The following is a 24,635-nucleotide window of genomic DNA, read 5'->3' as shown; positions in this document are numbered from 1 at the left end:
TTGGACTACAATAATATTACACATGAAGGCTAGAAATAGGGCATATTTGTTAAACAGTGAGAGTATTTAACCATTAAAACAACTTCCATAGGGATGTGGTACATTCCCCATCACTTGCAGTCTAAGTCAAGACTGAAAACTCTTTTTCAGAGCTATCCAAAGCTCAAACAGCAGCTATGGGCTTGATGCAGAGATTACTGGGAGAAGTTCTTTGGCCTAAATTAAGCAGGATGTCAGATTATATGATCATCATGGTTCCTTCTGGCTTTAAGAAATAAAAATAAAAAAAAATTATGAATGTCATTTCAATCTCAAAGAAGGAGACTAATAATGAAGTAGTGGAGGCAAGAATTACAGTCAGACCGAAGTAGTGGCCTGCATACATATACCACCTTTTAAACTTTAGCTTGTGGGATATAACAATAAATAAAATAAATTTAAAAAAAAATTCACAGCATAAAAAGTGTTGGCTAAATTAGAATTTGGATGGGAGAGCTACAGGAAGCAGTACTGGTTACTCAATAGGTGGTTTTATTCCTCAAAAGGGTATGTCTACGCAGCCCCGTGGCAGTAAGCCTCCCAGCCCAGGTCGACAGACTCATGTTCGTGGTGGGGCTCACGCTACTGCACTAAAAATAACTGTGTAGATGTTTCAGATTGGGCTGGAGCTCGGGCTCAGAAGCCTAAAAAAAGGGGTGAGCTTGGAGCTACAACTTCAAAGCTCTGTCTACACAGCTATTTTTAGCGCAATGATCCAAGCCCTGCAAATCCAAGTCCATCAAGCCAGGCTGGGAGGCTCATTGCCAGGGGCTGTGTAGACATACCCAAAATAACTCTTAACCCAGGAGCAGTGCTGTATCGCACAGTAACAGCATGGTGCTTGTTGGGAGTGTGTTGTTGAAAATGCCGATTTTGGATAGCGGGGTCATTAAAAAGCCCAGAGCATTTTTTCCCCGTGAGAGGAGGGATGCTAATCCAGGTGTCCTGGCTACACCCCAACTCTAGTAATTATGTTCAATCTACCTAAATTCCTCATTAAGTTTAAATTCAATAGCTTCCTCCATTTGCTGCCCTAACCTATTGTTTAGCAGTGGTAAAACAGCTGCTGTATTTCACCCTAGAGGGGGTTGCCACGGAGACTCATATACATAGTGTAAGTATTCTGGGACCTATCAGGATTATCATCACTAGATAAGTGCAAGCAATATCCACATTATTATTACTAAATTATTTATATTACAATAGCAGCTAGGAACCCTAGTGAATAACCAGGGCCTAGAGTTGATTCAAAATTGGGAAAGTTTTGTCCCCCATGGAACATTTTTGAAATTTTCCATTTTTTGACCAGCTCTATCAGGGCCCCATACAAAAGAAGTACATGCTTTTTAACCACAGCTGCATAAATAATAATAAACCACAGCTGCATAAGGTTTAAGTCTTGAAAATTACTTGAAAAGGGTAAGAATTATCCATTTTACTAAAGTCAGTGCAAACACCCTCAGAGGAATGGTTTCAAGTAACATTAACTTCAGTGTTTCAGCACTGCAAGTAATTCTATATACAGCCTCCAAAACGTCTCACCAATAAGTAGCCAAGCTAGCACATGACCAAATTATGGAAAGAAGGCATCTTCTTGACGGCATCACTTCCAGTAACATGCTGAAATTAATAAATTACACTGTACTCATTTGGCTTACATCCAACACTGCCGATGTAAGATCATGTCGTGTACAACTCTATGGGCCGGATCATGTACTGCACAGTTAGCATTTACAAATGAACTTTTCCATTCCTCCTCTGTAACACTAGCTCCAGATTCCTGCTCTCAAGTATCCCAAGATCCCAACCAGTTACAAACCAAGGGTTCCAATAGCATGATTAATGTGAGCTTATGTACAGCTCAAAATGTTCTTCTGCCAACCTATTTCCACAAGAGAGCCTCACATTAATTCGTGACACAAATGGAAGTGGGAGACCATGTAACACAGAAGCTTCAGCAATCACTCAAGCTGGATTTTTGGCTAATCCTTCCTCAGTTTACTAGTGCTATCAATATCTAAAGAGGGTTCAGAAATACATTTGAAAATAGAGGTACAACACAGCCTCCCTCACTAAGCATGGCCATGCAGATTGTTCTGGTTCTATTACAAACACCCTAAGCAGCTCTGGATAACAGGAACAGCACAACAGCTGTGCCACTGACTCAGGTTAGCACATGCATTTTTCCTTTAGTACAGTAACATACTTTTTCCCCAGAGAGGGACCATATCTTTTATTTCTTTTAGCGGTTATCTGGCCAAAGGCAAATTAAATAAATTCCAGGTTACTGCTCTAATGGTATGTTAAAGTATCTATTTCAGGTGGTTATAGTAACCTTTCCTAGTTGATCTAGTTACTTTATGATGCATAGACATTAGATCTTTCTTCCACTAATGTTTTTCCTCTAAAAATAACATGTATTTAGCTCCTATAACTTCAAGACAGTACTTAACCATTTTTACAAACCTTCAGGAATAGTGTGAAGCATATAATCAGGAATATTTGCAGCTTTGACTGCACATGCAATACATACTGTCCGGTAACTTTGTTTCATGTCTAGTATAGTTTGTTGTATGAAGCAGTTCTGGGTTATTAGGTTTAGTATAAATGCAAGACATTAATCTGGCTAATAATAAATCCCACCGCCTACAGACATACCTTATGAGGATCTCAGCAAATCATCTGAGGGGATTTTAGAGTAAACATTTTTATTAAGACTCTAATCAGAATTCAGGAGCAATGTGAGTTTTGAGGATTCTTCCTTTTCTAGGTATATGAATTCTACCTACATTTATCCATAAAACAACCAACATTTTTGTGAAAAAGGTGCTTAAGGAAGGAGCAAAATGTTAGAGGCAGGCTATCCAGGCAGAGTTTGTTTTGCTAAATTCCTTACAGGTAGACTAATCCTGCTAGGTTCCTTATAGATTGGCTAATACCTTATTTTGTTTTGGTTTTGTTTCCATGGAGAAGGGGAGGGACACAAACCTTGTTGTTGATCTAGAAAATACTTATTTGTTATCAGTAAACAGGGTTCCAGCTTTTAGCTTTTATAGTTAAACACACATTTGATTTGGTTGATTAAATAGGTAAGAAAAAAGTTACAGTCTAAGTGGAGTAATATGAAAATGCAGTTCTACTTGAAGTGATGAGAGCTATACGAGAGACTGTCTGATATCAGAACCCTATTCTTATTCCAAACCAAAAAAAAAAAAAAAGCCCTCATAATCCAGAACTGCTTCATGCAAACTGTACTGGACAGCAACGCTGTTGGACAATACGTACTACATGTGATGTCGTGTAAGCACACAAAGGAGCTGGGAAGTTCCAAGAAAACACAAATACTGCCAGAGATAAGTATTCATGTGAAATATGTTCACACAAAATACTATTTTTAAAATCATAACTATCATACATTACTGACCTATACATTTTACATTTGTACAAATTAGACAGTATGTGAATATTTATCTACCTTCCCAGAACTGCCCACTTCTATGCTTGTAAATACTTAGGTTGTTTGGGTTTTTATTTTAAACAATAACCATCATCACCACCACTAACATTTGCTGGTATACATACATAATAGCAACCTTAATTTAGGTCTTTGGCTTCTTGGATACTACAGTGGATTAGGCAGCCCCATCTGAATTGTAGTTTCAATTAATGAACATATCTGAAGTGTGCTGAAGGAAGAAATAACTATTTTAAATCACTTTCTGCTGTAATTTACCAGCTTTTTCAGCCTTAAATTGTGCCCTTTCTCAGTCAGCCTGAAAGTCAGAGATTGATTAACACAGATAATTCCCTAGGTACCATTCCAAATCCAATTAGTACTCATTTCCCCATATAGTCAGATACATAAAACAGATAGAACAGTTATCTGGTGGGATTCTAAAATCAAAATACTAATGCCACTTTGAGAATAATTCCAATAGGAAAGATGACAATTTTCAATTGCGTATTACTATAAATTTGCTTCATTTGCCTAGGACAGTTGATTTGGAAGTTTCCCTGCATTGCACAATGTATTTATAAAAAGCCACAAGAGGCATCAGAAAGTGTTTATTAAATAGGACGTTCTTCAGTCCAACTTCTTGGGAGGACTTTTGAATGAGCACAGGTTTCAAAGTGCTGCTCTTTTACAAGCGTTTGAAGTAATATTTTTCAATGCAAATAAACGACAGCTGCGGTTGTATTTCGATTGTCAAGTGGGAAAAGCATATTCTCATCCTTGCCAGGAGTCTAAACTAAGTAGCTGTGTAGGCTGATCACATCTGGTTTAATCTTCCATGATTTTACCACAGCAGTTAGCTACTGTTGAATTAAAACCCAGTTGGCCTCAGGTAGAAGCATTACTTGTGAGACTTAGTTGACCCGGACTGTGGGAACTAGGCTAAACAGCTGACTTGCAAGTATGTTAGAACATGGGTGGATCTGTTCAGATCAGGACGTAGCACAGTATATTGTGAGGGTTCTCCATGGGAACAAAAAAATTCCTCTCTCAAAAACATGGAGGAGAGTTTTCTGGTCTTTAGAATACATGGCTTTCTCAGCAACAATGAAACATGTCAAAGCAATGTCAGAAACGATTACTGGAATTTAAGAGTACAATTATGCTTTGATTGATTTTTTGCTGCACAATATTTTTGGAGGGTAGGAGAGGTAAAGTATATTTACAGGATTTCTCTAGTTTAAACAGGAGTCTTCAATAACAAACTGGTATAGAACCACAAAAAAAATTGTTTAAAATTTAACACATAGTAACATCAAAACAAACAAATGTTTCCATGGAGACAACTACCTAAATAAATGTTCACAAGAGAGCCAAGGCATGACGTCACCCAGGCCTGCCTGCATCCATAGTAACATGCCAGTATAAACAGAAATATTTTGATTTTTCTATAAAGTAATGTCATAGAATTAGCAATTTTATGGCAGTGCATAAACCATTTTCTTACAGTGTTAAGTGCTTGCACTTCTAAAATAAGGGCAATGATATTTATATCAGGGCTATTATTACCACCACCACATTAACTGCATCCAACAAGTGGAGCATGTGTATGGCATATCTAGTGTATCAAATTCCCCTGAGCAGTTGCTGACCCCAATAAACAAAGAAATTTATGTTCCCAAAGCAACACGTCGGAATGCTGGTCAGAGGGCAATCACATCTATTCTTCTTAGATATTTTGCTTTCCATAGCTTGAAAAAACAACACTCCCAGACCTGCTGTCACAGCCTCAATGTTTTGGTGGACTAACATGAAAATCCAGATACATTTTACATTTTTCCACTTCTAGCTAGTCATCAATTAGCCAGCTTTCTCTAGGGCCACAAGACTCACCAAACTCATCACACTGTCCCTGCAGGTACATGGCTTAGCCATTACAAGAAATGCAGATGAACAGATTTTACAAATCAGCTGTCAGCCCTGAGGAAGAAGCGACATAAGAGTAGGAAAAAAAAAAATCAGTGAAAAAATGGTTACTAACCTTTCTGCAATGTTGCTCTTTGAGATGTGTTGCACGTGTCCATTCCAATGTAGGTGTGCGCATGCTCTGAGCACAGATGCCAATATTTTCCCCCTTACTGGTATCTGTTGGGTCAGCTCTACTGCCCCCTGGTGTCGCACACTCATACCATGGATATAAAGGGCCCTGCCAACCCTGCTCCCCTTCAGTTTCTTCTTGCCGACCGCCTCCAAGAGAGGGGACAGAGAGTGGGTTTTGGAATGGAGATGGGCAACACATCTTGAAGAATAACAGTTACAGACAGACAGATTAGTAACCATTTTTCTTCTTTACGTGCTTGCACATGTCCATTCCAATGTAAGTGACACACAAGCAGTTGTACTGGAGGTGGGTTTGGAGATTAAGGACAGGCCAACCATAACACAGCCTAGCTGAAGTCGGCATTGTCTCTGGCCAGTTGTGTAACGTGTCATGAACGTGTGAACCGACAACCAAGTTGCCACCCTGCAGATGTCATGAATTGGAAGTTATGCCAAAAAGGCAATGGAGGAGGCCTGAGACCTTGTAGAATGGGCCGTTATTAGCTGGGGGCAGAATATCCGTGAGCTCCTAACATGCTCGGATACACAAAGTAACCCACAACGAAATTCTCTGGGCAGAAATGGGGAGACCTTTCATTCTTTTCGCTATGAACAGGTGAGTGGATCCACAGAACAGTTTGATTGTTTGTATGTAAAAAGACAGGGCACGCTGAATGTCCAACAAATGGAGGCGCTGTTCCTCTCTATTCGCATGTGGCTTAGGGTAGAACACTGGCAGAAAAATTGCTTGATTGCAATGGAACCGCAAGACCACTTTTGGAAGGAACGATGGGTGTGGTCTCAACTGGACCTGGTCTTTGAAAAAGACTATATATGGGGGCTCCAGGTGAGGGCTCGGAACTTCGAAACCTGCCTGGCCAAAGTTATGGCCACCAGGAAAGCTACTTTCCAGGAGAGTGTAACAGCGAACATGTTGCCAGAGGTTTAAATGGGTCATGAGCTTTGACAGGGCAAGATTTAGGTCCCACGTGGGGGTGAGTATACCCTCTCCAGACGCTTGAGAAACCGGATGACCACGTTGCGTGAAAAGACAGAATGGCTGTCAATCTTGAGATGGAAGGCTGAGATAGCCACTAAATGTCCTTTGCTCAGTCAAGGTCCTAGACCTTGTTGTCTGAGCAGAAGCAGGTAATCTATAACAAGTTGCAGAGATGACTGCAAGGGCAGGACTTGACGTTGGGAACACCAGAAGGAGAATTGCTTTCATTTTGCTGGGAAGCGTGGCTCTGGTGGATTGCTTTCTACTGCCCATTAGGACCTCACTGACTTGCTCTGAGCAAACTAGTTCCTCCGGATTCAGCCATTGAGCTTCCAGGCCATCAGATGAAGGAATGTGAGGTTTGGATGCCGCAGCCAGCTGCAATTCCTGGATATCCAGTCTGGGGACAGTGGAAGCTGCAGTGGTGTCTCCACGGACATGCCTAGGAGGATGGAGAACCAATGTTGCCTGCGGCACGCTGGGGCTATGAGGATGACCTGTGCTTGGTCCCGCTTGATCTTCATCAAAAACTTGTGAATCAGTGGGATAAGAGAAAATGCATAGTATAGGCACCTTGTCCACTGTAACTGGAATGCATCTGCAAGAGACCCTGAGCTGTGACCTCTCAGGCAGCAGAACTGGTAGCATTTCCTGTTGGTTTGGGTGGCAAACAGATCTCTAAAGGGAGTCCCCCACCATTGGAAGATGTCCCTCATGATGTCTGGATGGAGAAACCACTCGTGGTGAGAGGAGAAAGATCAGATGAGGTGATCTGCCAGCTGGTTCTGAGTCCCGGGAAGGTAAGATACCTCTAGGCTGATGGAGTAATTGATACAGAGCTCCCACAGGCGGATTGCTTCCTGGCATGGGGGGGGGAAGAATGCGCCCTGCCCTGCCTGTTTATGTAGAACATAGTCATATTGTTTGTGAGGATCAAAATGCATTTGCTCACCAGGTGGGGCAGAAATGCCTGGCAGGCTAGACGTATTGCCCTGAGTTCCCTGACACTGATGTGCAGGGAGAGCTCTTCTTGGTTCCAAAGACCTTGAGTTCTGAGGGACCCCAGGTGGCTCCCCAGCCGAGGGCCAATGCAGTGCATATCAGAGACAAGGATGACTGGGGATTTGAGAAAGGTACCCCCACACATACTGTCTGGCTGTCCAGCCGCCATGTCAGCGAGTTGAGGACCTGTTCTGGAACCGTGAGCACTGAGTCCAGGTGATGGCAAGAGGGGGAGCAGACTGCGGCTAGCCAGGCTTGTAGAGGTCTGAGTCTTAGTCTCGTGTGTTGCACTACGTGTGTGCATGATGCCACGTGACCCAGGAGGCTCAGGCACTTCCGCATGGTCATGATCTGATCTTGAAGAGATTTTATCAGTAGGGCCCTACCTAATTCATGGCTATGAAAAACGCATCACGGACCATGAAATCTGGTCTTTTGTGTGCTTTTACCTTATACTATACAGATTTCATGGGGGCAACCAGCGTTTCTCAAAATTGGGGCCTGACCCAAAAGGGATTTGCAGGGGGGCTGAAGGTTATTTTAGGTGGGGGGGGGGGGGGTCACAGTATTGCCAACCTTTCTTCTGTGCTGCCTTCAGAGCTGGGCGGACGGCCAACAGCCGCCGCTCTCCGCCGGGCGCCCAGCTCTGAAGGCAACGCCCTGCCAGCAGCAGTACAGCAGTAAGCGTGGCGATATCAGACCAGGCCACCTTTACTTCTGCACTGCTGCCTTCAGAACTGGGCAGCCGGAGAGTGGCAGCTGCTGACCGAGGGCCCAGCTCTGAAGGCAGCAGCACACAAGTAAGGGTGGCAATACTATACCAGGCCATCCTTACTTCTGCCCTGCTGCTGGTGGCGGCTCTGCCTTCAGAGCTGGACTCCCGGCCAGCAGCCACTGCTCTCCAGCCACCCAGCTCTGAAGGCAGCACCGCCGCCAGCAACAGGGCAGAAGTAAGGGTAGCAGTACTACAACCCCCCCCCACAATAACTTGTGACCCCCCCCCCCCCCCCAACAACTCCTTTTTGGGTCAGGATCCCTACAATTACAACACCATGAAATTTCAGATTTAAATATCTGAAATCATGACATTTATGATTTTTATAATCCTATGACTGAAATTGACCAAAATGGACCATGAATTTGGTAGGGCCCTACTTATCAGGAACACAATCGAGAGTAACCAGTCGTCCGGACATAAAGCCCATGCTTACACCAAGTCGAGTAGTGCTCCGATGAACTCTATCTTCTGAACCAGGATCAAGGTGGACTTCTGGACATTTAACAGAAGGCCCAATGCTTTGAATATCGATTGGATGAGCCTCCACTTGAGACCAGCCAGTCGTTGAGGTATGGGAACACGTGGACTCTCCTTCTTTCTGAGGAAGGCCGCTACTACCACCAGGCACTTAGTGAAAACCCGCAGGGCGGCCACCAGGCCAAATGGGAGCACCGCAAACGGACAGTGGTTTCGGTTCATTACAAACCTTAGGAAATGTCTATTTCTATATTTCAGGTTTTCCTGGTCACAGACATCCTTTAGATCGAGGGCAGCATACCAATCCCCGGGATCCAGCGAGGGAATGATGGAAGCCAAGGAAACTTTGCAGAACTTCAGTTTCTTGAGATATTGGTTAAGACGTTGCAGGTCTAAAATGGGTCAGAGACCACCTTTAGCTTTCGGAATTAGGAAAGAGCGGGAATAGAACCCCTTTCCTCTCAAGTGAATGGGAACCTCCTCCACAGCTCCGACCCGAAGGAGGGACTGGATTTATTGCTCCAATAAGGGCTAGTGAGAAGGGTCCCTGAAGAGGGACCAGGGGAGGAGGGAGAGGAAAGGTGGGTTAGAAAGGAATTGGATGTTGTAAACCCAGTTCTATCATGCTAAGAACCCAGTGGTCTGAGGTGATATGGGTCCAGGCATCCAGGAAGTAGGAAAGGCGGTTGGAGAATGGGGGGTAGCTAGATCCAATACATAAGGGATTGCAATATCAACCTTCAGCATCTTGTCAAAACGAGTGTTTGGACGACCCAGTGTGTCTGGGGGCTAACTGCGTAGGGCCTGTGGAGGGGGCCTGCACCTAAATCCCCGTTCCTCCTCCTCTGTCGGTCCTGCCTGGCAGTCTGCAGGATCTAACGGCTCATCTGCTGCGGCCTATACTGCTTCCTTGAACCTGCTGGTACATAAAGTCCCAGGGATTTCAAAGTTGCCTTGGAGTCCTTAAGGCCGTGCAGTCTATCCTCCCTCTTCTCCGAGAAAACCAAGGAGCCCTCGAACTGGAGGTCCTGGAAGGTCTGTTGCACTTCCTGGGGAAGCCCTGAGGACTGTAGCTGCCTGCAGGGATGCTCAAGCCATGGTCTTTCCTTACCCAATTAGAGTGGAAAACTCCAGCCTGGGGAAGTAGCTCCCTAAATTCCGTTAGCGACTCCCACATATTAAAGTCACAGTGCCCCAGCAGGGTATGCCTTCTGCCCAAAGAGGTCCAACTTCTTAGTATCCTTTGCTTTGGGCGTAGAACCCGGCTGTCCATGGTGATCTTGCTCGCAACCACCAATGACCCCCAGGGGGCGGGAAGAGAGGGGAGTGCGAAAAAAGAAATGTGTAACCCTTGGCAGGAACAAAGTATTTACGCTCCATGCACTTTGCCATTGGTGGGAGGGAGGGCTAGGCTTTGCCACAGGGCCTTAATCGGTTCCATGATGGCATCGTGCAGTGGTAGAGCCACTCTAGACAGGCCCGCTGGCGAAAGAATGTCCAGGAGGCCATGGGTCACCTCCTTGACCACCTCCGCTTGGACCCCTAGGCTTGAGGCTACCCATTTCAATAGGCCCTGGTAAGCCTTATGGGATCGTCCGGAGGTGGGGAAGCCCTGGTGCCACCACGGCCTCATCTGGGGAGGAGGAAGAGGAGGCTAATGTTGGACTAGGCACCTCAGCTGGTTCTTCAGCATCCACAGGAGCCTGCAGGGCTTCCTCCTGGGGCTCGGTGCTGTGTTCGGTACCGGAGTCCGTTTCTGGGGTATCCCTGTGCGGTACTGGGGGCACACTGGCTTCCAAAACAACTGAGTAAGAGCATCTCAAGAGATACCCTGAGGTGGGGGAAACTCCCATGGGTTCCAGAAGGGCCACCACCTGGTAGGCGGACCCCATGGATATGATGGCCAGGCTCCCGATGAAGAACTCGGTGCCAAGGTGGGGTAAGAATGGCTTGGGGAGCAGCAGGGTCAGCTGTGTTGATGGGGGAAATACGATCCCACTTCCGAGTCCAATGATGACGAGCTATGCTGTGGAGACCAGGGCCATGCTGTGCCACTTGGTGCCTGAGAGGGTCACCAAGGAGATCTTGCAACTGTCAGAGACAGTTTTCCCTTGCACAGCTATTGCAGCACTGGGCAAGAAGCTGGTGGAGATTCCCTTCCGCTTGGGGACACCAGAGGTGCCAGATCCTGAGCCTTCGGTGAGCCCAGTACCAGCAGGATTAGCAGACCCCACAGTGAAGGCTTCAGGAGTGACGGCACTGCAAACTGGCTGGTGAGTTGACCCTGAGGAGGCATCATAGGGCGCTGCGGTGCCGTGGGTGCGGGCACCTGATGGTGAGGTGCTGGGGACAAAGAGTGGCTCAGCATGGGTCTTGCTCTCTATCTCCCTTGTCCTTTGGCACAGGAGATCTGCTCTTCTCTTGGTGCTTATGGTGTTTCTTCCTGGGCACTGGGGAAGATGATCGGTGCCCAGGGACCCGTGTCGATGGAGGAACAATCTGCATCGAGGCCGAGTTGCTTGGTGCCATGCAGGGCCGGTGCAACCATTTAGGCGACCTAGGCAGTAGCCTAGGGTGCTAGGATTTGGGGGGCGCCATTTTCTTCGGCAGCGACCGCGGCGGCCGGATCTTTGGCCGCCCCGGTCGCCACCGGCATTTAGGCGGAGGGAGTTGGGGCAGTGGAGCGCGGGGAGGGCCGCCTGCAGCAAGGGGGGGGCGCGGCACGCAGGGGCCCCCCTGATTGCAGTGCCTAAGCTGATTGGCGCCGCAAGCCTGGGAGGTGGGAGAAGTGAAGCAGCGACGGCGTGCTCGGGGAGGAGGCGGAGCAGGGGTGAGCTGGGGCTGGGGGGGTGCCTCAGGGTGGGGGATGGGGAGCTGCCGTGGGGGGGGTGCCTCAGGGTGGGGAGCTGCTGCAGGGGGGGTGCCTCAGGGCAGGGGCTCGGGGACGGGGGGGGCGCAAGGTGGAAGTTTCGCCTAGGGCGCGAAACATCCTTCCACCGGCCCTGGTGCCATGTCCACGCACAGCGCCGAGGCCAGTCTTAGGGCCGCCTCCATGAGGAAGACCTTCATTCGAGCAGCTTGGTCCCTCTGAATCCAGGGCTTAAACTCCTTGCAAATTTGGCAGTGGTCTTTTCTATAAGCTTCCCCTGAGCACTTGAGGCAGCTTGAGTGCGGCTCGCTCATAGACATAGACTTACTGCACGAAGCACAAGGCTTGAATCCCGGTGACCAAGGCATGCCTAGCACCAGGACGGTGGACAACTCCGCTATCTCAGAGCGGAGGAGACCAAACTATCTAGAAACTACTAAAACTACACTAACTAGGTACACTAAAAATAAGAGAAAATCCACTAAGAGAAGGATTGCCTAGACAATGAGGGTTCCAGCAACTGTCACGAGCAGTAAGAAGGATCTGAAGGGGATCAGGGTCAGCAGAGCCCTTTATACCGATGCTATGACTGCACGATGCCAGGGGTGCTAGAGTTGACCCAATGGATACCACTAAGGGAAAAAATTCCAGCAACTGTGCTCGGGGTGTGCGAACACCTACAATGGAATGGACACGTGCAAGCACTCAAAGAAGAAGAAATCTTCTAAAAAGGAAGGCAGCTGCCCCCAGTGCTGAAAAAAGCCTAAGGAACCCTCCATTCCAAACTTTACCTAGTGTTTGCTTGATGTGTTTCTCTAACAACTTTACAGTACTGTCCAGCCTGCATTACCACTCTTTTTAGTATGCCAATCATAAAAGAAACATACCTCCTAAATAAAGCACGGAAGGTGCAAGAAAAAATAGCAGCGATCAAGTGAGCTAATATTATTAAATATTTTCTATTAAAGCAGAGTATTTTAACACTAGCCAAGCATACAGGCAGAAGTACAGTTGTCACAGTTATAGAAACATCCATGCTAAATAAATGACTTTTTGAGGTTCTGCTATGAAAATTCACTATCCAATATCTTGAAAAAGTGTCTCCCTTCTGGTGGGGCACTATTGTGGCTGTGCCTTGCTTTGAATTACAGCATTAAATATGCAAAGAGTGATTGAGGACCTTTTGAAAAATTACACTTCCCACAAGGTAAACCTTGGCTTCTTTGCTTATCAGTGGTATGTATAGGTTTCTGTTTTTGCTGGTTTCATACACAACAGTAAAACAATTATAATAAAAATCACACATGAGGAAATTGAAATCCAAAGCTATCTTTAAAACCAGGATTCTCCTTCAATATAAATAAGTGCACAGGCAACATACCATAGCATAAAACCCAGGGGTATGTGGAAAAAAAAGACTCTGTAGGCTGGGATGACATTCTGAGTCTACGGTCTCCCATGACAAGTTGAACTTGTTCATCTGATAAATATCATTTACATAGTTTTGCTGGTAGCTTCAGGGAGGCAATGAGCATTTCCACCTAACAGTTCTCTCTATGAAAGTGTACGTGGCAAGGAATGCTTTCACAGTCTTGGTTTACTGGATTTAATACATTATTTTATCCCATAATGCATTGTAAAACTTTATCATTCATTTGTAATAATTCCACTTGCCTTTACAAGGCAAGAAAAAAATGAAATAGCCCTGTTCAATATCCATACGATGTTATAGATATTGAGAAATGTGTCTGAACTTTTTGTAGCATGTGAAACATGTAAAATCAGAAATCTGTTTCCCTATTCGTGGTCTCAGACTGGTTAATTTAACCCTTTTGAATCGAACTGGTTTGATTATTTGCTGTTAATTTAGTTCTTTTTCCTGTTCAGAATCCCAATTTCTACCAATGAATGCTTTATACATAAATATTCATCTGTGTGAACAGCCTTTGAATTGTTCTCAAGCTGTTCACTTCAACTATTTACAGTCTGTAACTAGTCACCTCTGCTTACATTCTCTGACTGGGTGACAAAGTTTTTAAATTGGAGAGTAATGAATGGTGATCAAATAGCAAATAATTAAGGCCCTTCTTGAATGGCTGGATGACTGTTAAATAACTGTGGCTGAGTTACAGACAAGACATGGAAAAATCACGGAAAAGTAATAATGAACCTTTATTAACTGCGGTAATGTGGAAAAGCCAGAGAAGACCTATTTGTTTAAGAAAAAATTGCTGGAATAATATAAACACCCAAGTATTAAGTTATGCCTAATTTTTTGGTGATAACCAGACATTTTGCTGCAACTATATTCAGTCATTAATGCGCGGGGGTGACAGCCCAAGCCCCAGCCACCCGGGGCTGACAGTCCGAGCCCCAGCCACTATCAGTTTGGATAAATGAGGTTCTATTACACTAATGGGGGAAAAAGTGTGTGTTGCAAACCTGAAAATGTATGCAAAATTGTGGACTGCACAGCAAGCTAATAAAAAAATCAAAATTGCGCTGGAAGCCGAATATTGAGGAATCCGCAATTGCTGCACTATCACAAATTAAGTAGGGCCTTACACATAATACATTTCTGGAATGACAGTTTAGAGGATAGAAATTTGTGCTAAAATCCATCAAACATCTGGGATTTATGAGTGTTTTCTTAAGTGTCTGTAAATATCCGGATGATTATCAAACAAAAAATACATTCTCATAAATAACAATGACCTCAACTCACGTCTTCTTGTAACACACACATTTTTGTATTTTTCCAATCATCTCGACTTTTGTATGTTCTTCATACCTACGCTTCCCCTTCCTCTTACCTTAATGTACATTCAGAAGCCATCCACTCCCAGATCTGTTCAATTTACCTTCTACCCTGTATATCATCCTCTCACACAAGGCCACCAGCATAACTACAATCCAGTCTGAATTTATGTCCCCATCTAGAGACTGACAGTGACTCCAAATTTTTCATTTTAATTGAAATAGTGTAACCAAGCTACCACACAGCTTCATCATCAATGCTAAGTAATATAATGAACCTTAGCTGAGCTTCCTTTAAAAGCTATAAGGAAAGAAAGACAGACATTTCCAGCCTTTCAAACAGTGTAGATTCACTATAACTTTCATAGATTAAGTTTGCTTAGTCCAATAAATGCTGTTCATGTTGAGAAAAGATTACCAGATCCTACAAGGTGTTCAGCACCTCCCAGGGAAAGTTCCAATGTGTTCTATCAGTACCAGCACTCTGCAGGGGGGGAGAATGCTTTCCTGTAGCAGAAAAAGGCATATCTGAACAACTGAACCAACTCCATCACTCAGATGACTTTGAGCAAAGGAGTCAGCAGTGATCACCTACTCCTGATTTTTAGAAGCTATCCTTCATCCCAGACTAGCAGCCATACATATGTAGATATAGTGATTCTGACTGAAGACTGATTTCACTAAGCTTAAATTGTCTCTAGATTCCAGAAAGTTTTCCAGTTATACCCTAAGAGTACGGCTGATCAGAAAATTGTCCCCTCTGAAAATTCCAGCTGAAAATCCAATTTGGAAATGCCTCCTTGGTACCTTATGCCCCCATTGTTCTCTATGGGCCTGGCTCCCTGACTAGACTACATCTCCCATGGTGCATCATGGCTTCCCTATTGCTGAGCCATCATAATGCACCCTGGGAGTCCTTGGCCGTGGTGCATCATGGGAGACGTAGTCCAGCTGGGGAACCCAACCCATAGAGGAGAATGGGAGCTTTAGGCACCTAAACTACAACTCCCATGAGGCACCACAGTGGTATTCCCCTATCAAAATGTTTCCATTTTCAGGTGTTTGATGTTGAAAATTTTTGTTGAAAAACAGTTTGGATTAAAAAATTTCAACCAACTCTGCCTAGAACCCACATACCTTACACTGATTATTATTACCTTTCTCTAGAAATAATCCCACTGGGGGAAAATGGGACTACTCACAACAAAATATGGTTCTACTCAATCTGTGAGTAAGGGTCACAGAATCTGCCCATTGATTTTTTGGTCAGGTATGGAGGGGAGGAGAAGGAAAGGAGATGTTGCATTTGTTTGAGCACAACCAGTATACACCAAGCTTACACATGTCTCCCAGGTGTCCAGAAAGTGACTACATTGCCAGTGTTCCAGCAGTTGATCCTCTTAGCCTTTTACACGTATAAGATTTCATTCTAGTTTTTATTTAACTTTTTTTAATGTGTGCACTGTTCAGCACTTCAGAGGATTTCACTGATCCTGTTAACACACCTGTCATAATTAAAATGCTACATGAAATATATATGTGATCTCTAGTGAAAATTAAAGCTTCTGTCACAATGAACCAACTCCTCAAAACAAAAAAATACAAATCACAAAAAACAAGTTGGAAAAATAACTATTGAAAAAGGGTATACAGAAATGATGTGGTAGAATCTTTTAAGGAAGGCTTGAAATATTGAAATTTTCACAGTTAAATGACAGTTATTGCCTATTTCTCCCTCCACCGATAAAATACAAAAAGAAATGTCAGAGCTAAAAATAATAATATATACAGAGGGAACTTTCAAAACTTATGCTGCACTTGCCGACAATGGGTGGGCAATTAGTTAATAAGGAATTAATATTCTAAAATAAATTATTTTATCTTCCAATTATTAAAAATGCAGTGACTTCAGGTATCAACAGACAACAGTACCTGAAGGAAGAACAGGAGTACTTGTGGCACCTTAGAGACTAACAAATTTATTTGAGCATAAGATTTCGTGGGCTACAGCCCACTTCATCGGATGCACAGAATGGAACACACAGTACCTGAAGGCTAATCCTGGGTCCTGGCACCTTTGCGTAGAAGCCTCTGAAAGCCACCCAACCAGCAGTGGCTGCTCAACACTTACATCCTACTCATGACTCCACCCCGCCTGGGCACTAAGGAATGACATTAAAGAGGCAATGACCATGCATACGGTCTCCCAAGGTAATGGAAGACTGGTTTCTCCAGTTGTTTGACAGGGGGGTAAGAGGCCAAGTTCCCTTCTTCCAGCACTGTCCTTGGCTGACAGCTCCAAAAGGAAACAAGGTGAGTGAGGTAATATCTTTTATTGAGCCAAATTCTGTTGGTGAGAAAGACAAGCTTTTGAACCACACAGAGCTCTCCTTCAGGGCTGGGAAAGGTACTCAAGAGTGTGACAGCTAAATGCAAGGTGGCACAGATTGTTTAGCATAAGTAGTTAGCAAATATGCTAAGGGACCATTCAAGGTAAAGTGACTCATTGACACCTCTGCAGTCATAGGACAAAAAGAGGCAATTAGTGGATTATAGGTTGTTGTAATAAACCATAAATCCAGCATCTCTGTTCAATCCATGATTTTTAGTGTCTAGCAGAGTTATGAATTTAAGCTCCCAGGCTTGTCTTTGGAACGTGTTGTGGATGAGAACAGAGGTCAGATACGAAGTGATAGCTGAAATGTGTTCACCCACGGGTGGGAGGGTGGTTTTGTCTTTTATCATTTTTCTGTGTGAGTTCATTTGAGAGCATAGTGATTGTTTGGTTTCACCCACGCTGAATAGATCTGGGACCAGCACATCTACAACTACACTGCATAGCTCCAGAAGGAAGCAGACAGCCAGGAGAAAAGACAGGGTTCTCTCAGGCAGAAGAGCCAGCACCCCAGGGCAGTTATGAGAGGAAGAACCCAGTGATCCCCATTCCTAAAGAGGGAAGCAATTAACCCTGTAATAGCTGCATGGGAGTTACTGCAGCTCTGTCGTTCCAGCAAAGGTTGAGACATCAGGAATTCCTGGGCTATTTTTATACAACAAAACACGTATTGGTTACCTCCTTGGGAATAGGGAGCACTGGGGAGTGGAAGTGGCCTGTGTTTATATCAGTGTGTTCTCCCTCTAGCCCCATGTCCCTAACGCTCCACACAGTGGTGCAAATAGAATTTATTTCTTACCGGTACGCAGCACCAGCTAAGGGGAGGGGGGGGGGGAGGAGAAGAGGCGCATGACGTCCCCATGTGACTCCACCCTGCCCCCAGCCCAGGGCCCCACACTCTCCCCCTCCCCATGATCCATCCCACATTACCTGGGGAGGGGAGCGCTCCCATGGGTGGACACGGCACAGCTGCTGTGTGGGCTACTAAGAGAAGAGCAGGGCTTGCTCTCTGGAACAATAGCCACTTCACAGTCACACATGCCTTGGGAATTGCCAGCAGAAGAGCTTCAAACCAGCTCCCTCTGACAGCACAGAATATTTTTTTCAGACATGCTGTCATAACTATAAAGGGAAGGGTAACCGCTCTCCTGTGTACAGTACTAAAATCCCTCCAGGCCAGAGACTCCAAAATCCTTTTACCTGTAAAGGGTTAAGAAACTCGGGTAACCTGGCTGACACCTGACCCAAAGGACCAATAAGGGGACAAGATACTTTCAAATCTTGCGGAGGGGGGGGGGGGAGGCTTTTGTGTGTGCTCTTTGTTTTAAGGGGTTGTTCGCTCTTGGGACTGAGAGGGACCAGACATCAATCCAGGTTCTCCCCATCTTTCTAAACAAGTCTCTCATATTTCAAACTTGTAAGTAAAAAGCCAGGCAAGGCGTCTTAGTTTTACTTTATTTTCTCAACTTGTAAATGTACCTTTTACTAGAGTGTTTATCTTTGTTTGCTGTACTTTGAACCTAAGACAGAGGGGGGTCCTTTGAGCTCTTTAAGTTTGATTACCCTGTAAAGTTATTTTCCATACTGATTTTACAGAGATGATTTTTACCTTTTTCTTTAATTAAAAGCCTTCTTTTTAAGAACCTGATTGATTTCTCCTTGTTTTAAGATCCAAGGAGTTTGGATCTGTATTCACCAGGGAATTGGTGAAAAGTTTCTAAAAGCTTCCCAGGGTAGGGAATGGTGGCAGCGGACCAGAACTAAGCTGGTAGTTAAGCTTAGAAGTCCTCATGCAGGCCCCTACATTTGTACCCTAAAGTTCAAAGTGGGGATACAGCCTTGACACATGCTGACAACCGAACCCGGTACGGCTGTACTGCCCCCAGCCCCTTCCCCCAGCCCTTCCACGCAGCTGCGTCTGCTGAGTCCTGTCCGGGATCTGTACAGCAGCCCCGCCAGAGGACAGCGCTGGGTGGACAAGGCAGGGGGCAGTACAGCCATGCTGAAGGAGCTGCCGGCGTGGGGTTCTGCTCCTTTTGTGCTCCAGGGCTCTTCTGGAAACTGCAACGGTGAAAGGAGCAGACCGTGGGACTGCTGGGCAGCCCCATGCCGGCAGCTCCTCCGGCACGGCAGCCCCGCCCCCAGCCCTGTCCTCCGGCGGGACTGCTGTACAGACCCCGGACTATAAGAGTTAACAGGAAAAGTGGAAGGCTAGGTGGGGTGGACAGGACAGGAGACGTACGCATGCAGCTGTGTGGAAGAGCTGGCGGCGGTACAGCCGCACTGGAGGAGCTGCCACCCTGGGGCCACGCGGTGGCCACACGTTCTGCTCCTCCTGTGTCTTTCCGGTACGCCGTACCGGCTATAAATAGCTTACTGGTACAGTGTACCGTACCACCCTACTTGCACCACTGGATCCACACCTCACTCCCACAGAGCATAAGTGAATCCACTCCACCCCAGTAGGCATCAGGTCTGAGTCCTCGGGATCCATCAATCTAGTGCACAGCCAGTTTCTGCAATACTAAGGGCCTATCACATCATTTACTGCATGGAAATTGGCCTGAGAAAGTAGCCCTAGGATTTGTCATTTCCTGTTAGGCTAGCAACAAACAAATACTTAAGTTTATCAAAACCAAAGAATACTTGAAAATAAACATTGACATCATCCATCAAAATTCATTAACACACAAAACTGCAAGCCCAAACACCTCCAAGCTTAGCCATCTACTACAGTGGGCTAGTTCGCTGATAAGATTCCACTTGAAATACAGAGATTGGTTATGGCAACAGAATCTCCGGAAAAATACTGTCACGGGAGCAGAGATGGCAAGAGGCTAACCCAAGAACAAAAGGGTTGGAGTGCCTGCGCTGGCTTGTCAGCTGAAGACAGAGCAAGAAGCAAACAGCCGTGAGAGGAAACACACTCACCACAAACAGCATTTTTTCCCCACTCAGAAAAAGCCAGTGGATGAGGTTGTTCAAGCATAAACAATAGATTCATTCAGGATTTAATGACACGATATCTTATGACTCGTGTACATCACATTGGACAACCCATGAAGGGTAAAGGGTCCTTTCTTCTCCGTATTTCTGATCTTTGGTGGGCTCTAAGGGTCACATTTTCAGCAAGTCTCCCTAATTGAACCTGCAGCTGCCTCAATTTGCATGGCCTCAAACTGGCATTTACACATGAAGCTGTGGGTCTGGGCGAGTGCAGACACATACTCCTGCCAACTAGTAGCACAATTAAGGAAACTGGCTGAAAATTTGTCCTTAAATAAAACTAAGTGTTGTGCAACTTAAACAACTTCTAAGGTAATGAAGGACAGAGGGCCTAATTAGCTGATAGGTTTGTGTCCCCACATCTGATCAAACTTAAGCAGTTTGGAGGGGGAAGCAAGTAAGATAGCAGTTTTAGGTCTTGATGCAAAGTCCGCTGAACTAACAGTCTTTCCATTGACTTTATTGGGTTTTGGAACAGGCCTTCACTAGTTTTTCCCCTTGGAGGTTAGGATTCCAATTTGGCTGAGGTAATAAATAAAATTTGCTTGGCAGCATAGGCGCTGACTCCGTGGGTGCTCCGGGGCAGGAGCACCCATGGAAAAAAATTGGTGGGGGCTCAGCACCCACCGACAGCTCCCCATGGCCCCGCCCCGCCCCTCTGCTCCAGCTCACCTCTGCCTCCGCCTCCTCCACGAGCGCGCCGCCGCCTCCTGCTTCTCCCCCCTCCCTCCCAACACTTGCGCCGCGAAACAGCTGATTTGCGGGGCAGAGAGGGAGGGGGGAGGAGGGGAAACGCAGCGCACTGGGGGAAGAGGCGGGGCCGGGGCAGGGATTTGGGGAAGGGATCCAATAGGGGCAGGGAGGGGGCAGAGTTAGGGCGGGGACTGTGGGGATGGGGTTGGAAAGGGGGTGGGGCGGAGTCGGGGCGGGGCGGCACGGGCACCCACCAGTGCTGGAGAAAGTTGGCGCCTATGCTTGGCAGTGCCAATCTCTGGGCAGCAGGCGCATGCGTCTTCATTACCAGTACACCATCCAGTTTTTGGTGGCTGATAAGTAGAAGGCTTCAGCCTCAAAAAAATGGATGGTGTATTTGTGATGTAGATGCGTGCCCATGCCACACAAGATTGGGAACATCAAGAAAATCTTATTTATTACCTCAGTCAAACTGGACTCTTAGCCTCTAAGGGGAAAAAACTAGTGAGGGTCTGTGGCTGCTCTTTGGACTGCCCCAGCTGGTGAATCTGCCTTCTGGCTTACAAGTGTGTTTAAAAACTGTAAAACTATGCATGGGTGACCCCTCACTTACCAACACTGTAGCCTGACTTGAGCCAGAGCTCCTTTAGTACAAGCATTCATGACACTTACCCAACACTTTTTTTTTAATTAAAGTTAGCAGCTTGTAGTGATAAACATGCATCTTTCCTGAACATACTGTAGCTTAAGACATGAAACACTCAACTCAGCTAAGGACAGCTGCTCAGAAGTTTAAAGGACATTTTCAAACAAAGTGTCATAAAGCAAATATGAAAGGGTGTAATTGTGGCAGAGGTACATGTGTGCTGTACCTGCTATTGCTCATAAAATGTTAATTCTATGAGTCAAACCAGCTTGGGGGGGGGGGGATATAAATATAAACCTGGGAGGGGGTGCAAAGTATAACAAGACAAGGGAGCGAGAAAAGGGAAGGAACTTACTTGATTTTACTGAAGACAATGTCAACATCCGTGATTGTCACATTCTTCCCATCTATCACATGACAGTCCTTACATAATTTTGACCAGTTTTTCCCATGCAGTTCTTTTCCTGTGGCTCTGGTATCTCCGTGGATGGCAAATTTTCTAAAAGCCTCTTCTAGAGCACTAAGCTCTGCTGCCATGGCCCCTTCGTGGGAACTGTTTGACTCATAAGATAGCCTTTTGGCTGCTCTCTCTTTTGCCGGATCTGCAGGAGACTTTGGAGGAGTCTTGTTTGCAGATTTAGTGGACTTTGTTTTATTGTCAGCCATCATGCTGCAAAGAGGAGGGGGGAAAAAGATCAATGCATTCCCTGCAGATTAATTTGCATAGTTTACCCTCTTTATTTGGTTGTCCCTTGAGAACTAGACTTTCCACATGCTACAATCTGTGAAGGGAGCTTACACTACACACTTAGTAGTAACTTGATACTTTCTAGTAGGGTTTATGTACATGGAGAGCTAGTGTGTGGCAATCCAGGGTGCAAATCTACAGCACACTAGCTGAACACAAAATGGCAGCATGGACCCTGCTACTGCACACTAAATGTTTGAAACAGCAGTACGTCAAAACACACTATGGAACTTTTAGTGCCTAGAAGCAAGGTCCACACGGCCAGGGATTCTCGTTAAATTCTTGGACAGTGCCCTTCTGTTAGCAAAACTAACTACGAGTTAAAAGATCTGAGAACTGACCTGCTACAGCATGTTGGATTCAACACCTGCAGGAAGTAGTAGCACTAGAAAAGCATGTTCCTATTCCAGATGACGCCATTCAGATTTGATTTCATCTGGTCCCTCTGCTTTACTTTCTTTCACTCACAGTCTGATATCAGGGGTGCTAGAACAATTTTTATAGTGCGGGTGCTGAAGGTGGAAACCATGTATCTGGGTTGTTATTACTACTTCAAGCCAGGGGGTGCGACAGCACCCACAGTACCCCTAGTTCCAGCACCTATGTCTGATATGCCCTTCTGGAGAAACTTTAGCACACTGCTAGTTAGCGTAACACCTGTTTGCCGACAGCATCAAGAAGAAGCAACAATACAAAAGAGCAGTACAATTTCTGACAATTAGAATCCTCCAACACTGATTTATCCAGAGCACTCATCAGTAGTAAGGGGAAAATACACAACTCCAATCCAGTTCAACCCTCTCTGGATATGGGCTGGAAAACTCTGTGTACTTATTCTGTGTTTGCTTCTGAAATGGGTAAGAGACCACAATCTTTTAACATAGTTTAGTTAGTTTGTGTAGAGAATACCACATGTGACCAAGTGTGGGTTTTACTCCTGAATTATGTGCAAAGTCCTTTTTGTTTGATCCCAGTGCTCACTAGGGTGAAAGTGTGAAAAATCAGGACAGGGATGGGGGGGTAATAGGAGCCCATATAAAAAAAAAAGCCCCAAATATCAGGACTGTCCCTATAAAATCAGGACATCTGGTCACCCTAGTGCTCACATATGACAGCAATGAATAGTATATAATGCCTAGATTAGATTTTGGCTCAGCTTCTGCCTCCCCTCAGGCCAGTCACCAAATTATCTGATGTAACCTCAGAGGACTCAGACATACCCACATTTCTCCTTTTCCTACTTAGCCTGAGTCCCACACTCTGCAACAGCAGCTGACCATCAGCTATTTGTTGTGCAACAGCTGCTGATCTATTTGGGGCCTTTTCCAGGATAGAGCCTGGGTTCCAAGGACATGCCCTTAACCTGCCCCAATACGCACCAGATACATAGACACCAGGCTGTATTCAATCTCGAAGTGCGGGTACAGGTTGTAACAACATGCAACTAAAGACCGTACCACTGGAATTCACACTCTCAACAAGGCACACAAATTTCATGTGGCCAATGATTAGCATCTCCCACCCTTAGGCAGAAGGGGGGAGAAAACAGAAGGACAAAGTTTAGTATTGGAACAGTAAATTTCCTTTTTTCTAGTATTTCAGATTTCTTGTTTAAACTATAATAATGTAATTCTCATTTGAATTTTCTACCTTAACTCATTCTTAAATTTACTTCCCAGACAAAAATATTTAAGAAATCACTATATTATTTCACATTTACCAGCAGGACAATACATTTTCAGAATTCATACTCTTAATAAAAGCACCTAGGTTAGTTCTACACAACTCTCAAGACCCTCACAGGTTTTCCCAGACATCGCTTTGGTTCTGTTAACAAAACCATATACAACTATTGCATATATCTTTACCTATTTTCAACAGAGCGCATCCTCTCTGTAGGAGTCTTTGTTGAGAGCTGAGAGAGCAATCTATTGTGAAGTAGGAGGTTAGAATGAACTTCTTGAAGCTAGAATTTTGTAGCCCTACACTATAGGCAATCTTGTAACAAAGACTACTACAACAAAGGGAGCTTTGTACTGGCATTACATGATAAACTTGCATCACGTAACGTGTCCATAAGTGATATAGCTCAGACTGTGAAGCAGCACTGTATATTTTTAAAGGTTTAAATAAAGACTCAGAGATCCAAATAAATTACATTAAAAAAAGAGAGGTCTTCATACTATTAAGAACATAAGAATGGCCACAATGAGTGATACCAAAGGTCCATCTAGCCCAGTATCCTGTCTTCCGACAGTGGCCAATTCCAGGTGCCCCAGAGGGAATGAACAGAACAGGCAACCATCAAGTGATCCATCCCGTCGTCCATTCCCAGCTTCTGGCAAACAGAGGCTAGGGACACCATTCCTGTCCATCCTTGCTAATAGCCATTGATGGACCTATCCCCCACGAACTTATCTAGTTCTTTTTCAAAACCTGTTACAGTCTTGGCCTTGACAACATCCTCTGGCAAAGAGTTTCACAGATTGTGTGTGTGTTGTGTGGTAAAAAAATACTTCCTTTTGTTTTTTTTAAATCTGCTGCCTATTAATTTTATTTGGTGACCCCCAGTTCTTGCGTTATAAGAAAGAGTAAATAACACTTATTTACTTTCTCACACCAGTCATGATTTTATAGACCTCTATCATATCCCCCAGTAGTCATCTCTTTT

The 24,635-nt window shown here is 45.0% G+C and overlaps 1 protein-coding gene across 1 annotated transcript in view; it reads right to left on the bottom strand.

Annotated features, from left to right (window-relative positions):
* TPPP (tubulin polymerization promoting protein) overlaps positions 1–21,885 on the bottom strand; it is a 77,710-nt gene extending 55,825 nt beyond the window's left edge. Inside the window, exon 1 of the mRNA XM_065399780.1 lies at positions 21,572–21,885. Within this exon, the coding sequence (XP_065255852.1) occupies positions 21,572–21,885 (314 nt within the window). The remainder of the gene's footprint in view (positions 1–21,571) is intronic.
* Positions 21,886–24,635: the final 2,750 nt, after the last annotated feature.

The sequence above is a fragment of the Emys orbicularis genome, chromosome 2 (genome assembly GCF_028017835.1).
Source record: "Emys orbicularis isolate rEmyOrb1 chromosome 2, rEmyOrb1.hap1, whole genome shotgun sequence".
NCBI lineage: Eukaryota > Metazoa > Chordata > Testudines > Emydidae > Emys > Emys orbicularis.
This window is presented reverse-complemented; position numbering and strand designations above follow the sequence as displayed.